At 42.0% G+C, this 19,166-nt stretch overlaps 1 protein-coding gene across 2 annotated transcripts; it reads left to right on the top strand.

Moving 5' to 3' along the window:
* The first annotated feature begins 32 nt into the window (after positions 1–32).
* On the top strand, positions 33–13,345 carry LOC127007518 (inactive peptidyl-prolyl cis-trans isomerase FKBP6-like). Of its 2 annotated transcripts, none has more exons than XM_050878648.1 (9): positions 33–1,316; positions 4,220–4,325; positions 4,523–4,677; positions 5,439–5,524; positions 6,913–7,149; positions 8,098–8,268; positions 8,850–9,002; positions 11,006–11,112; positions 12,745–13,345. In XM_050878648.1, the coding sequence occupies exons 1-9, from the start codon at positions 1,298–1,300 to the stop codon at positions 13,046–13,048; spliced, it is 1,338 nt and encodes a 445-aa protein (XP_050734605.1). In that variant the 5' UTR covers positions 33–1,297; the 3' UTR covers positions 13,049–13,345. The 2 variants fall into 2 exon arrangements, with proteins under 2 accessions (XP_050734605.1, XP_050734606.1); XM_050878649.1 differs by having other exon boundaries at positions 33–1,544.
* Positions 13,346–19,166: the final 5,821 nt, after the last annotated feature.

Genomic DNA, 19,166 nt, shown 5'->3' with positions numbered 1-19,166 from the left:
GCCAGCATTAGTGGACTGGATTCGATGCGACATCATGTTCCTGGGTTATAAATATATTAATACTGATAAGTGGGAAATCGAGCATATCGGTAAGGTTTCATGATTGCTATTTACTGAAGGCTGATCAACGAAAAATGAATAATTCATACTTATACTTCCAATACATTTCCTATGACCGACTCATATCATCCCCCAACATCCTAACCCTATAAAACCTCCCCCCTCCCCTCTTCGGTGTAGCCAGGAATAGTGTAGTCTGTCTGTCCCGTGCATCGCTCAAGCGTCAAGTCTGTGTTAGGAGGATTCTGTACGTGCACGCTGTTACCTTACACTTCCCGAGGATAGATGAAGACTTGTGCCAACACCTTGACGGGGTGAATAGGCTTACGTGACTCCAGCAGCTGTGGCCAACCTCCTCATTTGTTGTGTGGTAGCTATTTTGTGTAGTCATATTCTCCGTCTGTCTGCCGCATTGAATTTCTCCTTATTATAATAATTATTCAGCACCTTTGTTTTGTGTGTCCGTGCGGCAGAAGCGTTACTTCCCCCAGTATTAATGGTATTCTGCTCACAGCCATTTTTTTCCCACTAGCTAAGTATTTATTTGTGTAGTTATTTGAGAAAACGGCTCAAGCGTTACTCACTGCATTTCCTGAGACATTTATTTTAGTTTTATTCAGAAATGCTCACTCGTTGAAATCAATCCGTATGGCATTTATTTGTAGACATTCTCCTAATTTATAGTGGCAGTCTATTTGTATATGCATTATTGTAATAGTTTCTGGGACGTCCGCATTTCCTCGTGCATTAATCTAATGTAAAGCGGTACAAGGATTTCTTCACAGTTTTAACGAGCGAATGAGCGTAGTGGCCGCTTGCATTCTGGTGCTTGACCCGTTTCTGTGAGCGGAAACTGGTTCGAAACACTCCTGCTTCATATTATTTTATTATTTCCTCTTTGTGGCACCCTGCGAGGTACTGACCTGCTCCAAGGTATCTTTCCTCTGTGTTGATTTAGTAGAATACTCGGAGAACCTAAGGATAAGTCGGCGAGGCTCAGTTTGTGGTGTAATTGATTGATTGATTGTGTGGGTGTGAGTACCCCTGCCTCCTTGCCTGTTCCTCCCTGCCTCTGCCTACCCCCTCGTGCCTCCATGCCTCTCCCTCCCTTTTCCCTCCAGTCCCCCTCCTTGCCACCATTCCTCTCCCTCCAACGTTCCTCCAGTCCCCCTCCCTGCCTCCCACCCCCCGCCCCCCTCACTGCCACAGAAAACGAGACGAGGAGGACGCGGCGGCCATGAGCGGGCGTCAGGGAGGTTAGTGTCAGACTGTATCATGATTGTGAAGTACCCAGCTGATATTTAGTCTTATCGCTCTCATGAGTGGACGGCGCGGGCCCCAGGGTGACGGCAGTGTGGCGGGGCGAGGGCTGAGTGGCCATGATAGCCCCGCGAGGCGTGTGTTGTGGCTGGGGGCGAGGGTACCACATGGCGACTTTGTTGAGGCATCGGGAAATAGGCTTTTTGGGCATTACCAAGGCTGAGGTGAGTTGTGCCCGCCAAGAGAGGGTTCTGGCAAGCGTGTATGTGTGTGTGTGTGAGAGAAAGAGAGAGAGAGAGAATTGGCATTTTGTGTTCTCGTAATTATATATTCTTCAAACATATCAGCTACTATTATTATCAGCTTTGGCATTGGGTAGTGTGGGTGTGTTTTCACTTTTTTAGTTAGTAGTGCTAGGTAGTGTTCTTCGCATTAAACAGTTGTACGTAGAGGGACATGACCCGGTGCAGCCTTGCCTCCCCGGGTGTGTCCCCGCCTCCCACCGGGCAGCACGCCTTGGCTGCCAGCATGCCCTCCACTCTGTCCCCTTCCTGTATAGGTGCCAAACCACTTCATTGTATTATCTTAGTCCGGGCGGTAGAATTCCCCCCAGAGGCACTTGCTCTGCCTGGGCGGGTCAGTGGCCAGGGGGCTGCCCACTGCCCAAAGCTCTCTAGGGTGTGGCTGCAGGTGAAAGGTGCCTCGGCCTGTCAGACTAACAAGGTTGACAAATGGAACACAAGGATGCATGGTGCCTGAGGTAGTTTTGCCAATTGTGACGTGGATGGGTTTCCCCCTCTCACCATCAGAGTAGTCACCCTGTAAGTTAAGGGCTGGCATGTGTAATACTGTAGATATTAGGCAACATTCTGGAGACTTGCATACTAGATTAGTTGCGATAGTGACTGCCAGGTGCTCTGAGGCCCCCAGCAGCATTCCCATTATCAGGGGAAGCTAAATGGAACATGCCGGTGTGCCAGCAGCCAGGCTGCTCTACCTGTAGCCAAGCTTCATCCTGAAAGTCGCAGGATCTCCAGAGGGTAGTGATGTAGGATGATGAACTGCCATGGTCGAGTCACTGCCCAGGAGCCAGTGCCAAGCAGTGACTGTGGTATTGAGCAGTTCAAGTTGCCCAAAAGCAGTATTCATTTATTGTGATCAATAGTTGAGTTTTTATTTGTATGATTAATGTTACTATAATATTATTGTTATTTATTGTGAGTTAGGAGTCCCATAATTACACTGTACTGCTGAAATGCCTGTACAGCCACTGGGTCACTGATTGCTGCCCAACTGTAAGCTTTTATTATTTGTATAAAATGTGAATAAAAGAGAAGCTGAGAAAACTTTTAATTTCTTTCCCACCTTAGAAAAATTGATTCTATGGGTTATACTGAATTTTCTCTCTCTCTCTCTCTCTCTCTCTCTCTCTCTCTCTCTCTCTCTCTCTCTCTCTCTCTCTCTCTCTCTCTCTCTCAGAGACACGCCAGTCCTCGTCGATGGACCAACTTGATCTGCTAGATTTCGATTGCCGATAGAGTCAGTCTGTAGGCACCCTGATATATATATATATATATATATATATATATATATATATATATATATATATATATATATATATATATATATATATATATATATATATCACCAATCTATTTACCAATAATCAGTAGCACCTCTATCCTCATTGGTTATGATACTGCCACTGCGGACAGATTATGAAAGAAAATATTGGATACGGTTAATTGACATGCCTCAGAATTTTATTAAACACTCCCCAAAACCAACCAAAGTCAGGGCTTAGGGGGTCCGAACGTGATGGGTTGACGCAGCAGTACAGCAAATTAATTTCCTATATTACGGATCCGTGACACTCATGGGAAACTTGGAAATTCGTTAATTGCTTGAGTAACACACAGAAAATCAATTAAAATCCACTTAGTTTGGGTAGGTGAGTGAGTCGAGGCAGGAAGATGGCAGCTGTGGTTGATGGTTGAGCCTCCCCTGGGACCTGGTCGAGCCATGTACAGTGTAATTTGTTTATGCTACGCTGAGCATTTTGCTATATCTATGTACATATGTACAGGAAAATAATGCAAAAGTGATGGTTGAAGGTGTGACGGTAACTCCGCCCGTAGGTGTTGACAGGTTGAGGTCTGAGTAGGAAAGCTTGGCTTTGTGCCTCAACTGTAGGTGACGCCAGTTTGTGAAGCTTCGAAGCTTCGACGGCTGATGTCAATTTTATGCCACGTTAACCAATACACCAGCTTTGAATCGCTGGTATCAAAGTTTCCCTATGATTTACCATCATAATTAGAATTATAATATTATACCTGAAGTTCAAATTACCCAAATAGTGCATAATTTCTCCCTATTGCCCTTACTAATTTAACGGGAGGTGATTTTATACAAAAATTTCCAACACAGGATCACCATAAACTCTCTCTACAAACGAAGCAACTAATGGAGAAGTGCTGAAATATGGAAGAACCATTGTCCATAGACAATATAAAAACAGTAAAACTTAATATGGAAAAAGCAGGAAAGCAGGAGAAGGTTCAACATGATGAGAATCAACAAATGTCAGGCTCACATACAACAGGAACAAAATAAAAGATTGTTGAAGAGTTTTAGGGTGAACTGTATTATTCAGATTTCCAGTGGTTAGCACCTAACCCTGGGGCAGTCAGTACCCAGGTCACCCAACTGTTCATCTTCCCATTCAGGTTGCTCGATAAATGGGTACCTGGGAAAGTAAACTGCCATGACTAAGCTGACACTGCCCTATGTCCCAGTTAGGTTGGTTCTTATCCACCACAGGCTCGAGGTCTCTCCCCTCACCCATTTTGTTGTTCCCATTTTCTTTTACCTAACAGTGAATGCTCTCATCCCATTGCAGCAAGTGACATGTCCGCCAGAGGGGGCAGTCAAGGTCAGACCATGGAGCTGTTAGACGAGGCTGATCTAGGTCCTCCAATGCGACTCAAGGAGGCTCTCAGTGTGAGGTAAAGTAGTTTTCACTGCACTAAACTAATTTACAGGTTATTTTTAATTAATATTTTATGTACTATCAGATCACATCATTACTGTGATTTATTTATACAGTTATCCTCTTGATTGTTACTTCGTTTCTCATGTCTTTCCAGTAGTCAGACGTTATTTGGTTGCTCTTTCCTGAGCTCACATATCTTTCTTATGGCAGGGAGTTATCCTCTGAGTCCGGCATGGTGTTTGAGATAGCAGATGAGCCAGATGAAAACCGCCATGCCCAACCACAGAAACTCTTTTATGATGATGCCGCACTCATATCCAGTCTTAGCCTTGATGGAGGAATGTATGAAGATGATGAAAGTATAGGTAAGCTTTTGACAAGTGTGCAGATACTTTTCCTTTTATAAAAAGTATATGTTATTACATATTAGCCGATTTTTTTTTTCTTTTTTACGTCTTCGCCTGTGGCGCCAGTAGGCTTGTGTAGTAGAGCCTGATGATTGGCCCCACCCCGTTGTGGCGCAGGCAAGTGTTTATAGTGGCACCATCTTGTATTGGTTCATGCTGTCCCCTGGAGCTCATCTTTGATCCTAGAATCTAGAGTCCGAGTTGATACGTGGTCTTCTGGACAGCATGTGGGTAGTCTTAGGCCACTCGGCGGTGACTGAAAAATCCCAGCTTGGTGTCGCTGGGCGGGGCATGAGCCTGCGTCGTCCTGGACACGGCGCCGTCACGCTATCCACTCAGCCACCGCCTCCCCTAAGACATTAGTGTTTCCCTAGATAAAGTTAGACTGAGTAATGAAAGATCAGTGAAATCTCTTGCATTACATTGTTTACAATGTTGGCAGCATTAGTACTTGTTGTTGTATAATCATTAACTGGAAAATTATTGCCTTGCCTCCACCATGTAAAACTGTTTCCTTTGGTTTTGTGTAAAACTGACAGAATTTTGTCATATTAAAACCACACTGACGGGCATACCATAATAAATTAGATTGATTTTTTAGAAATGTAAAGTGTCTCTGTCTAACAGTGTGTACATAATACTACATATATAAGTTCATTTTTCCCATCCTCATTATCTATTGTCTGTTTCCTCCCTCCCTCCCTCCATCTCCCCTCCAGTATCAGATGGAGATGAGAGTGAGCCCTTTCAGCGACTGGCTGCCAAGATGGTAGATGTCTCCGGAGACGGTGGAGTGCTGAAGATGGTGAGTGGAGGGGGGGGAGGGACTAGTGGAGTTAGTCCCACAGTATTACATTTGAGAGATGATTGCTTGAGCTCCTTTCTCATTAATACTATAGGCAAGGAGGGTGTCTGGATAAAGATGGAAACTCTTCTGCCATGGCCATACCCTGGTGGGAGCTCTATCTCTTATGTGTTAGCCAGATGGTGGAAAAATTCTGGAGTCAAGGTCGTGGGCACAAGAGCAAGTGATCTCGTAGCGTACTTATACACAACATCCAGCTTTGGATTGAAAGTTAGGATAGAGATAGTAGAAGGGAACAGAGTAGAGGTTACTGTCAGTAGCCCCAGAAACTTGTGTTTTGGTGAGGAAAAGAAGGTGAAGTTTAGAGAAGGAGAGATGGTGTTTCACAGAATGAAAGTTAGGGCACAGATTGGAAATGTTACCAAAGTTGATAAAGATAAAATTGGAAGAGTCATCAGGACACCCCTTGTGTTCAGCACCAAAAATGTAGTCTGATCTGGGGAGCAATCATGGTCCCCTCCCTCCAGGTGGGGACTCCAGAGCATTATTATCATTTGCCATTGTGAATTTTGAATTTTATAAAAGAAAATTTTGAGGAAGTGGTGTGTGTGTAGTGAGTATGTAGTGTGGTGTGGAGAGTAAGAGATCTTGTCTTTAGAGAGCATGCTGAACTACTCTGGCATTTGTAAGTCAATAGGGAAACAGAAACTGAGAACACGGGAAGGGTCTTCGATAGGCTTGCAGCACCCCCTCGCCTCCCATATATACCTCACCAGGAGTAGCTTATGCCCAGTTCGGCAGCTGTCTAACCACCTACTCCCTGTATTGCCCACATTGTCCGTCAACACCAACTCTGGCTACATGGGCACGTGGCACACTACCCAGAAGCTGACCCTGTTGATTGGGTTGTCTCTGTAAGAGGCAATCATAATTGGAGGAGGCCATGGGGATGCCCACAGAGTTTGTGGCTTGAGCAAGTTGATAGATCCTGCCAGGAGGTACTTCAGATGAGAAGGGGTCTTGCATGGAGACTTACTCATTGGGACCCCCGGGCCTGGCGTTACAGGGTGGGCAAGGCGATGCACCTCCTGGTGTATGCCTCCATTGATTGATTGATACTGTTAATGGATCCCTTTCACTAAATAATTAAATGACTTCTGTTTCATTACTTAAAATGTATTTAACAGCCTATTTGAAGCTGTGTTTTCAGTAAAGTGTAGCAAGATAATTTGATCCTCCTATACTACTACCTTTAAATGAAAATTTTCAGCATTCTCATATTAATCTAAATGATATCTCATGATATAGGGGCACTCTACCTAATATAGAGTGAAAGTTATATGTTCCATTTCTCAGTACTGTGTTATTGGAATGACCTGGTTTTATAGGAAGTGAAGCCTGGAGTTGGGCATTGCATTCCTGACGGTGCAAGTGTTACATTCCACTACTCGGCATTCCTGGAGTATAGTGACGAGCCCTTTGACTCTACGATGTTACGGGAGCAGCCAGAGAGGAAGCTGCTGGATGCTGGGGAGATGATTCCAGGCCTCAATGTAGCCATCAAGACTATGAGGAGGGGTGAGAAATCCAGGTTCCTCATCCAGCCTCAGTATGCCTTTGGTGAGGTAAGATATTTGTATATTTATTTTTACTTATTTATTTTCTTTCATTTTTGTTTATATATTTTTGATAATTAGCTCCATATTACCATTATGTCTAAAGCCACATATGAATGCAAGGATCCCTGAATGTCACAGTGACTGTATGGCTCAGAGCGGGTCAGAGTGATCAGCATGGGGAAGATTCTTCAATTGGAGGAAAGGCAATCTGCTGCAGCAGGTCGCACACACGGGACAGCATGACCCCACAACAAGACAGTCTCAGCCTGTCCTTTTTTGTTAAAATTAAATAGGACAAACAGATCTTTAAAAGGACAGACCTGGCAACTCTCGCAGAGATAAGCGAGGAATGCAGGCTTGCCAAACAGTATTTGCCAGCAGATGTTGATTGGCAGGATTTATTTATTTATTATTTTTTTTTTTTCCTGGGGTTTGACAGGCCACATCTAACTGTTAATGTTTAGCAGGGTGGTGACTTAGACACTAGGCCTTCATGGGTCAGTGGTTGCCCACCCCTGCCATAGGGCCTATATGTTCCATAACAGTACCATGTGAAGGGCTACGTGGGAATATTCAGTTGACTCCAGTTCACAGTGCATTGCTGTGTATGGTAATGATTAGCAACCAGATGGCACGAAAGCAGCTTCACAGACCTAAATGTAAGGTAGTCATGCAGGTGCTGCTCCCAATACCAATATCAGAGAATCCAGAAACCAAGATCAAAATAGAATATGATTCTGGCAGGTTTCTTGCTTTGACATGGTTTTGCTGTACATTGAAGCCTGAAATTATGGTTCATATTTAGGGCAGTTGTTGAATTTCATAGTCACAAAATGTTAAATATCTTTCTCATCAAGGCCGGGTTTGGTGTATACATATCCATGCCCTTCACCCTGCAGGTAGGGTGTCCACCAAGGGTTTGCTGTATAGGTATCCATGCCCTTCACCCTGCAGGTAGGGTGTCCACCAAGGATCCCAGGAGGAGAGAGACTCCTATATGAGGTGCATGTGGAGAGTGTTGTGGATCGGACCGCTGCTGATACATTTGAAGAATTAGAAGAAGGGAAGCAGAGCCTGACAACCTTCAAGGAGAGGCTAGAAGCTGCCCAAGCACACCACAGCCAGGTGTGTTCAGATCCACTAAACCTGAGTCATCAGATCCTAAATGTGTATTTGTGCATATATATATATATATATATATATATATATATATATATATATATATATATATATATATATATATATATATATATATATATATATATATATATATATATATATATATATATATATATATATATATATATATATATATATATATATATATATATATATATATATATATATATATATATCTATATATATATATATATATATATATATATATATATCTATATATATATATATATATATATATATATATATATATATATATATATATTTATTTATTTATTTATTTATTGTTTTGTTATATTGTGAATGACTGTGATTGATGTATATTTACCTTGCTGTGATATACAGGAAATGAGCTGTTCCCATCAGATCATGTCTCCATGTCTCAATTGATCAAACTTAGCTTTCAGCTTCTTTTTTTTTTTTTTTTTTTTTTTTTGGGGGGGGGGCCCTCTCAAAAGCCAAGGACATTGTACTTTCATTTGACATGAAATGAAAGAGATTACGGAAGCTCTTATGTCATCATCTCTCAGGGTAATCAGCATCACAGTGAAGGAAATCTGGGTGCTGCTAAGAGCTCCTACTATCGTGCTACCTGGATTATGGAGTACAGTGCCCTGAAAAACCGTGAAGAGGAACTGGAGAGAGGCAAGATTCTTATCAGGTTGAGGAGCAATTTGGCGCAGGTCAGTGTAATATATGTTGTTGTAAACTTAATGTTCTTTGAGGTGAATTCTTCTTCGACTGGGTTCACACATTGCCCATTTAGCGCCTCGTTCAGTCCTGACCTAGAAAATTTTGAGAACGGGATCAATCGTAGCTGACAACACTCCATCCTGTGCTGTCTTTAGCCTAAATATGTCACCACAATGCTGGACCCCTGACTCACCCTGACTGAAGCTGGGGTCAGATAGGGCCAGGCAAGACCAGGTGGGGGTCTGCCTGTGTCAAGTGTGGGTCTGCTGCTGGCTATGTTGCCTGAACAATCCCGCTTGACTTGGCTGAGTCCTGCCACCACGTGGCGACAGGACCCAGGTGGAACTCCATCAGGACGCCGTCAAGTGGCGTTCTGATGGGATTGCTGGCGATGCAGCATTGCCACAAACAGTGTCATGACAGGGCCTGCTGGCGATGCAACGGTGCCACAGCCTGTGTCCTGATGGGGACTGCTGGTGATGCAACATTGCCACAAGTGGTATCTTGACAGGGACTGTTGGCGATGCAACGTTGCCACAAGTGGCGTACTGACGGGGACTGCTGCCGATGCGACATTGCCGCACGGGGCGCGCAATTTCCACACCGTTTAAATCCCGCTGGTGGAGCCTGATCCCCGCCTGATGGCATTCTAATCCCGTTTTATATAGAAGCTCATGTCTGATTGGACAACAGCTGGAGGCAGCGTGTCTCCTGTTTATCATTACAAACAGGCCTCTCCTCATTACTGGCTATACTTCTATTCTCTGTAGCTTACTTTTGTAATGACTTGCTTGGTTTCTTAATCAGCAGACATTGAAATAATAGCAGATTCAGAATGAGTTGAAAAAAACTGTTGATAGAAATATTTATACTACTTTTTGCTCCATGGTTATTTTTCATCAAATTATGAAGGTACCATAAAAGTAAATAGATTCATGTTATGGACAGTGTAATTTTGAATATGATATATCTTCAGATTTTAGATATGTCCGGAAGAAATGGAGGTACACACCTCTTTATACAAAATTGAAGGTGTTGGATGAATGGCCGTGGTGTCTCCTGGCTTCTGTTTTTTTCTGCTTCTGCTTTCATCCTTTCAATATTTGATTACGCACACTTGTCTCTCTCTTTTCCCTGTGCAGCTGGTAGCAGAGACTGCATCAAAATATGAGCCTTTTGTGTGTGCTCATAAAATTTCTCGTATTGTCTAAATCATAAAAAACTTTTAGTAGATGTAAAATGCCTCTGCGCTTTATTAAACATTTTAAAGGGTTTATTTTGTTATATTGATAGAGGAAAATGGTTCATTCATTGTACATGATTTCCCCTCTCTATAGGTTATATATATATATATATATATATATATATATATATATATATATATATATATATATAGATATATATATATATATATATATATATATATATATATATATATATATATATATATATATATAGATAGATAGATAGATAGATAGATAGATAGATAGATAGATAGATAGATATAGATATATATGGCAATTTGTCTTATACCTTTTTAATGTGGTCACCATACTGTGATTTACACTTCTTGCCTGAACGGACGTACATGTTTGGTCTGGTTTGGGGAGGCGGTGGCTGAGTGGTCAGCGTGCAGGTGTGGCACCTAGGAGGACGTAGGTTCATGTCCCCACCACAGCTACAAACAAGCTGGCAATTTTTTAGTCATCGCTGAGTGGGCTAAGATTACCCACATGCTTTCCTGAACACCACCACTCAACCTGAACTCTAGATTCTCTTTAAAAGAGAATCAAAGATGAGCTATGGGGGGCAGTCTGAGCCAAGCAAGATGGTGCCACTATAAATACTTGCCTGTTCCATAATGGATTGGGACTGACCACTTGGCCCCACCAAGAAAGCGCTTTATACCGGTGCCATAGGCAAAATGTAAAAGGAAAAAAAGAGTGGTGCATAGATTAAGGTGTTGGTGTACTACTTTTGAGGTACTTTCCAGATTTATTTGGAGTTGAAGGACCCTGCCCGGGCCTGCACCCAGTGCAAGATGGGACTCGCAGTAACCGGAGAGCATCCATCAGCAATTATTGCCAAGCTTTATTTTAGGTTTGTTATGATTGTACTTATTTCTTTTTTACCATTTTATTTTGGTGTTATTCAATTTGAACATTCAAGGTTTTGTAAGTATAGTACAGGTTGAGAATCCCTTATCCGAAATTTCGGAATATTTTTATTTGAATCTAAATAAAATGAAAACTAAAATAGGGGATTATTCACGAAAGAGTAGGCCACTAATTTTTAGATGCTGACTGCTTATTTCTGGACAAAATATGATGCTGTTTACTATGGAAAGAGTATTTTTCACTGGAAATCACTAAATGATTGACTGTTCAATTTCCTGTTGTGCACCCGCCGCCGCCTGCCACCACAGCTGCAAAATAGCTCGCAGAAAGGTTCAACGTGCTTACTGTTTCTATATTTTACTTATCACTCACAAATATCACAAGTGAACAAACTTGAATGAAACCAGGCAAATTTATGTTTTTCCTGCTGTGTATTCCCCCAGTGTGCATGCGTATTGAACAGCTGAGTGACTTATTTCTCCAAGGAAGTATTTCTAGCAACACTGACCCATGTATAGTGGACTGCTGCCATGTCCAGTCCTGCCCTGCGTTACGTATTTCTGCCGCCCCCACACTGCATGCCGAATAAGTTTAAACTAACCAAACCTAACTTTATGTATGCCACTTGTTCTGTATTAGGCTGCCTGAATGGTTAAGCAGATAAAATTCAGTATTTTAAACCTGTAGTGAGCACATTTTTCGGTGAACCACAAAACCAGTCCATAAAATTATGTTAGTCAAGGGTCGTCCTGAAATACGTGTAAAATACACATCGTAACATCCCTCTCCCCTTCCTCCTGCCTTCACCAGCAGCCGGCAGCAGCTGTCAGTCAAAGCAGGCTAGAGAAATTTTAGGGTTGCCACCTGTTCCTTTAAATTTGGATTCGTTCTGCATTGGAGAATAGGATGTTGCATTCCTTAATTTTTTTTGCTCAAGGTGGCAACCCTAACTGAGAGACTGTTCTCATTGTTTTCCCCTTTGAGCACTCTCGTCTTGCAGCAAACATAGGGAACCCACGCTCACGTCTTCGACTTGTACAAAGAGACATGCCAGTCCTCGTCGAAAGACCGACTTGATCAGCTAGGCTGATGTCAACCTATAGAGTCAGTCTATCAGCATCCTCCCCTCCCCTTCATGAGCCATCACCCAGCAAGGGTCTGTGGTCCCTCCTCTGAGGGACAGATGCACTTGACCCTGACAACCTCCACATAGCCTGTGTCCCCACCCATGAAGTGGCGAAAAAAAAAGCGTCTTGTCAGCATTCAAAAAACTTTCGGATTTTGGAAGTTTTTAGATTTTGGAATTTCGGATAATAATAATAATGATAATATTAATAATAATATTAATAATAATAATAATAGTTTTATTTCACCCAGCGGCACATATAAAAAAAACAGAACAAGAAAACTAACAAAATCGAACGAGATGCATAACGCTGAAATAATGGGATCGTCAACCTGTACCATCAAATTGTCCATGAAGGAGACTGGTCCCCTGCAAATTATTATCATTACCATTACAGTAAAAAAATTGTTTTTATTACTATTACCCCATGTCTGGTGAAATTATAATAGTTTCAACTAAGATTTCTTCCTTCCATCCTATCCTGCACAGGTACGGGAAGGCCAAACGCCTTCTTAATAACTTTGCAGAAGCAAAGAAGTTTCTTCTTAAGGCAAAAAAAATCAAACCTGGCTGGAATGAAATCACACAGGAGCTGGAAGCTCTGACCCAGTCAGAGGAGAAGTGGGCTGCTCGGGAGCGGTTCATGTGCCAGCGCATGTTTAACTTCAGTGATAGTAGCCCAGGACCAGAGAGCTCCTCCCATAGCACACCACCCAGCAGATTGATGGGAAGACCAAGGAACAAAGCTGGGTCACAAGATAAAGAGGTAAAACATAAATCTAGAGCTTGTTAGGTGTGTAATAATGATGCAGTGTAATGATGCCTTTCTCACGTGTAGCACGTCATCTTGAAGCCATGTGTTGTACAGCTTCTTAAAGTAGGTACCCTTTCTCAAGTACAGAATATAGGATGTATTTTTCCTTAATTAATTAAGAGCCATCATTTAATTGAACTAACCCCAAGTCAGTTTAGGGAGAACTTAAGCAATGGCTACTAGCCTATACTGAAATGACATAACATCAACTTTTGACTGGGTAAATAAATAGTGTAATTGACATCTGTCAACACTTAATAAAGTGTATGTACCTCATTTTTTGCCTTCTGTTCAATATCAAAGTAGCTTATTATGTTACATTGAGTAAATACTAACAAACTTTACCAGTTATGTAAAGTATTTATAATACTTTACAGATCAAACTTTTACTTTTGTAATGGGAGTCATTGACTATCACAGACACTCAATTAAATAACTTTCAATCATTAAGTAGTCAAATTGTACTTACAGTATTTTAAAATAAGGTATTGCTTTGATCATGTAAATGCCACTATATTTACTGTAGTACAAAGTGTTTATAATGTATCAAATTTCTAAAAACAATATATTTTGATTGAATGATTTAAGGTCCTGGGAACAAGTTAAACTGTATTTTGAAGCTTCAGTTGTGGAAAAGTGAAAACTATTCATAGAATATGATGCCTGGCAGGACCTAAGGAAGTTTATCTATATGCATAGAATATAATGCAAGACAAAACCCAAGGAAGTTTATCTGACATTTTCATATTCTACATCCTTTTTTTTAACGTCGCGGCCTATTGCGCCGGTAGGCTTCTTCCTGGTGGGGCCTGATGGTTGGCCCAAGGCTTCTTCCCATAGGGGTCTGATGGTCAGCCCAGCCCGTTCTGGCGCAGGCGAGTGTTTATAGTGGCGCCATCTTGCATTGGCTCATGCTGCCCTCCTGGAGCTCATCTTTAATCCTAGAATCTTGAGTCCGGGTTGATAGGTGGTCTTCTGGACAGCATGTGGATAGTTTCAAGCCACTCAGCGGCGGCTGAAAAATCCCGGCTTGGTGGCACTGGGCGGGGATTAAACTCGCGTCCTCCTGAACGCGGCGCCATCAGCCACCGCCGCCACCGCCGCCTCCCCGAGGCGTGTGTGTGTGTGTATTTACCTAGTTGTATTTACCTAGTTGTAATTTTACAGGGCGTGGGCTTACGCTCGTGTGGTCCCGTCTCCGTATCTATAATTATCCAACTTTTCCTTGAAGCTCTGCACACTCTTCGCCGATACTGTTTCTTCACTTAGTCTGTTCCAAACCTCTATATTTCTTTGTGGGAAGCTATATTTCTTTATGTCTCTTGAGCATCTTCCCTTCCTCAACTTTTTACTATGTCCTCTAGTATTCCTGCTGGAAGGTTCCTCTCTTAGTAGCAATTTCTCGTTATCTACTTCTTCCATTTTACTCAATAGCCTATATATTTGTATTAGGTCTCCTCTTTCTCTTCTTTGTTCTAGTGTTGGTAAGTCCATTTCCTTTAGTCTCTCTTCATATGTCAGTCCCTCCAGTTCTGGAACCATTTTTGTTGCCATCCTCTGTATTCTTTCTAGTTTTTTTATGTGTTTCTTCATATGTGGAGACCAAACTGTTTCCGCGTATTCTAGCTTAGGTCTGATCATAGTAGTTATTAATTTTTTCATTATTTTTTTGTCCATGTTGTGGAATGCTATACCTATATTTCTCACCATGTTATGTGTATCACCGAAGATCTGATTTATATGACTTTCTGGTTGCATATAATCTTGCATTATTACTCCCAGGTCTCTCTCTTCATTTACTTTCTTTAATATTTCACCATCTCCCATTTTATGTCCATTTTGGTCTTTCTACACTTTTTCCCATTTCCATAACATGACATTTCTTCACGTTGAATTTCATCTCCCATTTCTGACTCCATTTCCAAATCTTGTTTAGGTCTTCTTGCAGCTCCTTGCAGTCTTCACTGTTTCTTATATGTCTTTGCAGTTTAGCATCATCCACAAACAGGCTCATGTAGCTGTTTATTCCCTCTGGCATATCATTAATATAGACTAGGAAAAGCACTGGTGCTAAAACTGACCCCTGGGGCACTCCACTTTCCACTGTTCTCCATTCCGATCTAGTGTCCTTAACCACGGTTCTCATCTCTCTTCCTCTTAAGTAGCTTTCCATCCAGCATTTCATTTTCCCTCTCAATCCTCCTTTATTTTCTAGTTTCCACAGCAGTCTTGAATGTGGAACTTTGTCAAATGCCTTCATTAAGTCTAGGCAAATGCAATCCACCCATCCGTCTCTTTCCTGTAATTTTTCCGTCACTTGAGTAAAAGCTCAGTAAGTTTGTCACACATGAGCGGCCTTTCCTAAACCCATATTGATTGTTTGTGATTAGATTATGTTCTTTTAGAAATCTCATCCATTGTTCTTTTATTAATTTATCACATATTTTACATACTACGCTGGTCAGAGACACCGGTCTGTAATTTAGGGGTTCTTCCTTTTTTCCACTTTTGTATATAGGTACCACTTTTGCCCTCTTCCACTCCCTAGGCACTGTGCCAATTTTTATTGAGCACCTAATGATGTCATAAATCAGGCCAACTAACTCATTTCTGCACTCTAAGTATAAAACCTGAAACTCCATCCGGTCCCACTGCCTTCCCTTCTTCCAATTCCCCCAATTGTTTTTTATCTCCTCTTTATCTATTTTGACCTCTTCCATATATACATCTAAGTTGTTTTCTTGTGGTTCATTAAATAATGATTCTTTGGTAAACACTTGCTGGAATTTTTTGTTAAATAATTGTGATGAAGATGGTGAGTGAGTTGAGATGGGAGAGAGAGGAGGACAAGAGAAAGATAAGTGATTTAGAAGCGAAAGTGGGGGAGCTTAAGATTCAGCTGACAAAATGCTCTGAAGGGATAAAGGAAAGCATGGATTCGGTGGAAAAGTTGAATAAAGAACGGAATAAGTGGGAGGAGAAGCGTTAGGATGAAAAAGTGGAAGTGGAGCAAAGAGTTAAGAATTTGGAACAAAAAGTTGACAGTAGTGGAGAGATGATGTAAAGTGGGAGTGTGCAGAGCTTTAAGGCGATTGTGGAAGAGCAGTTGGAGAAGATGGCTGAGAAGGTGGTGAAAGTAATCAATGAAAATGAAGCACTGGTAAGAGGCACAGTTGAGAAAAAGAAGTGTCATTGTGTTTGGCGTCAAGGAGGAGAAGACCCCAAGCAAATCTGCGAAATCTTGAGAAATGTAGTGAAGAAGATTGTGCAGAGGGTACAAGAAGAGGGAAGAGACCTGGTGAAAGAAATAGATGACTGTCATAGGATTGGAAAATACAATGGCGAAAGAGATAGATGCGATTTAACCCTTTCTTTGCACACGGTGCGGGACGCGACTATCTCCTCAGGCACAGTCGGGCAGCCCAATGGGGGGTCTCTTTTAACCTCTGTATCTCAAAAACTATTCATCACAGCTAAAAACCAAAAACACCATTGGAAAGAGGAGGCCCAGATCTATAGGAGTCGGTTATGTATGCCTCTCCTGCGAATGTACATGCATTTTCAGGGAGTGTTGAATGTGAACACTTACATCAGTGCGTGCGTGATGATCAGCCATTTTGAGGGAACTGCGGACATCTCTCCTTGAGGTTCTGGCAAGGTAGTATTGCCATCTGCAATATTTACAACTATTTGGCCAAAGAATCAGTCAGGTGATAGGTGTAGCTATGCAAAAATGCTGCTATATTGGACAAGAACATCCACCAGTTACTCGTCCGTGGATTTTCCGCGCTGGGCTGATATGATTTTCCACCATATTTAGTGGAGAACCCACTCAATTGGCAATCCTGTGTTGTGAGAAATATTGTTGGAACACACTCATACGTGGGAGATTTGAGTGCGGCTGGAGCTCGCAGCAAACGTTTAGCACCACCAGCAAATAAAGTCACCTCTCGATTAACGCGAGGGTTACGTTCTTGGAGATGTTGCGTTATTTAAACATAATTTCCCCATAGGAAACAATGGTAATAGCAGGGGTTACGTTCCTGGACACTGGGAAAGTCTGCCTATTTTGGGGATTTTGTTACTCTAACCTTTAAAAAACATTATTAATACATTAGTTGGTCATGGAAACAACAAAAACACATGTTCTCATTTTATTTAAATTTGTTCTTCACCTGTGTCAGCCACCGTCCCTCACCCCACGCTCCCGTCACCAGCCGCTCCCTCCACCTCCGCCACTCCGCCTCACTTGCCTCCTTCCTCTTCCTTTGACTACCCATGCTATTGGTGACAAAGATAACTCCTTTAAGTTAAAGTTTTCTAAAGAAAGAATTGCTACATTACATTTGTAAGTCACTGACACAACAAAATTACGTCCTCACACTCACCATCACTTTGCACTGGTTGTCATCGTCGTCGTCTGCTGAACCCTCACCCCACTTCAACATTGCCATATTGTCGTACTCAGCCGCTTATATATCCCAACTTCCTATCCCCAAACTGTCTTCTGGGCTCCAATAATGAAATTAAATGAATAGTTATCGTTAAAAGAGTTAGATTCTGATGTTTCTTGGTAATCGTTAGGTGTCAGAAACCGGTAAATACAATGCTCTGAGTACAATAATCTGGCAACAGTGCCCCGCTCTCCCTCCTCCCTCCTCACCCCATCCTTCCACCTCCTGTGAGGAGGTGGAAGGACGCTTGGGTGCCATAGTAGAGGTCAAAATGCAGTGTGCGTATTCCAGAGAAACGTTCCACTCACAGTGCCGGCAACAAAGTTGATCTCTTCCTTGCACAACAAGCCTTCCGATGAAAGTCTCTCATCTCTTAAGCTGTTCTCTCTTAAAATAATTCACTTTTGAGGAAACGTGATGAATGCTTCAAAATACGTACTCAATGGTATTACGACTGTGGACAAATCCAAATTGTTTTTGATCGATGACATGAGAAATAATGGCACAGAACTTAAGTGTAAACAAATAAAGCCAGACTGCACCAAATCTTTTTTCACCAACATTGTAGTGCGAGAATGAAATAAACGTCCACCGTCAGTGGTCCAGTGCCGTACAATTAATTCATTTAAAAACAAGCTTGGCCGACACTTCCCTCAACTTGAAATTCACTAAAATTCAAAATGCAAAGACTTGGTGCTATTAAGCATTAAGTTTAATAGGATTTAATTCAGGCTTAAGGACAGACCACCTAGTCTGGACCATTGGGTCCGTGTGGTCTGAATATTTTTGTAAAATCTCTCTCTCTCTCTCTCTCTCTCTCTCTCTCTCTCTCTCTCTCTCTCTCTCTCTTTTTTTTCTAAAACAATTATACCAAGGAATTGACCCACTGACGTGATCCCTGTTTGATCTCGCTCGGTACAGGAGAGATGGGTGAAGGCCAACATGGCCTGGTTGGTGAAGATGCTCCAGAGGTCACTGGCCTCCACCAATTAACTTCTCTGCCTTGCTATCTTCTCACTCGACAACTTTAGCCATTCAACGTAAGTGTTACCGTAGTTTACCTTCCCCAGGTTTCCTCAAATAGGTAGCTACTCATTTATTGACCAGCCTAAAAGGGAGGATGCACAGCATGGGTGAGTTGTGTGCCGACTTCTCTGGACCGGCATCGAACCTGAGCTTGCGGATTCATAGCTAGGTGTGTTAACCACTACACCACAGAGTTGCTAATATCTATAGTTGTGATATACGTACAGGAATTTAGTTACGCTCTTTGAATTCCGTCTTCGAGTCTCAATCGGACAAATTTAGCTATTAATTTATTTCAGGTTTTGGACTGGATGATCTCATTGTCCAGACTGTTCCTCAGTTCATTGCCCCAATTAATGTGGAAAACTATTTCTTAATATCCCTCAAGCACTCACTAATGAACCAAATAGCCAATCAGCCAAGTAACTAACTTAATTAAATCAGTTAACACCTCTCGAGTCGAGTGCCATCTGGCAGTGGAGTATTATGAAGGAAGGAAAGGGATGGATGGAGGGAGACAGGAAAGGACAGGTAGGTGGGTAAGACAGTATAAGGGATATCACTATCTGAATAGATAAGACTCGTATGTGAAATGGAAAATGGATGCCAAAGAGAAG

Source organism: Eriocheir sinensis, chromosome 35, assembly GCF_024679095.1.
Source record: "Eriocheir sinensis breed Jianghai 21 chromosome 35, ASM2467909v1, whole genome shotgun sequence".
NCBI lineage: Eukaryota > Metazoa > Arthropoda > Malacostraca > Decapoda > Varunidae > Eriocheir > Eriocheir sinensis.
Note: the sequence above shows the minus strand (reverse complement) of the source record. Positions and strands in the feature narration are given on the sequence as shown.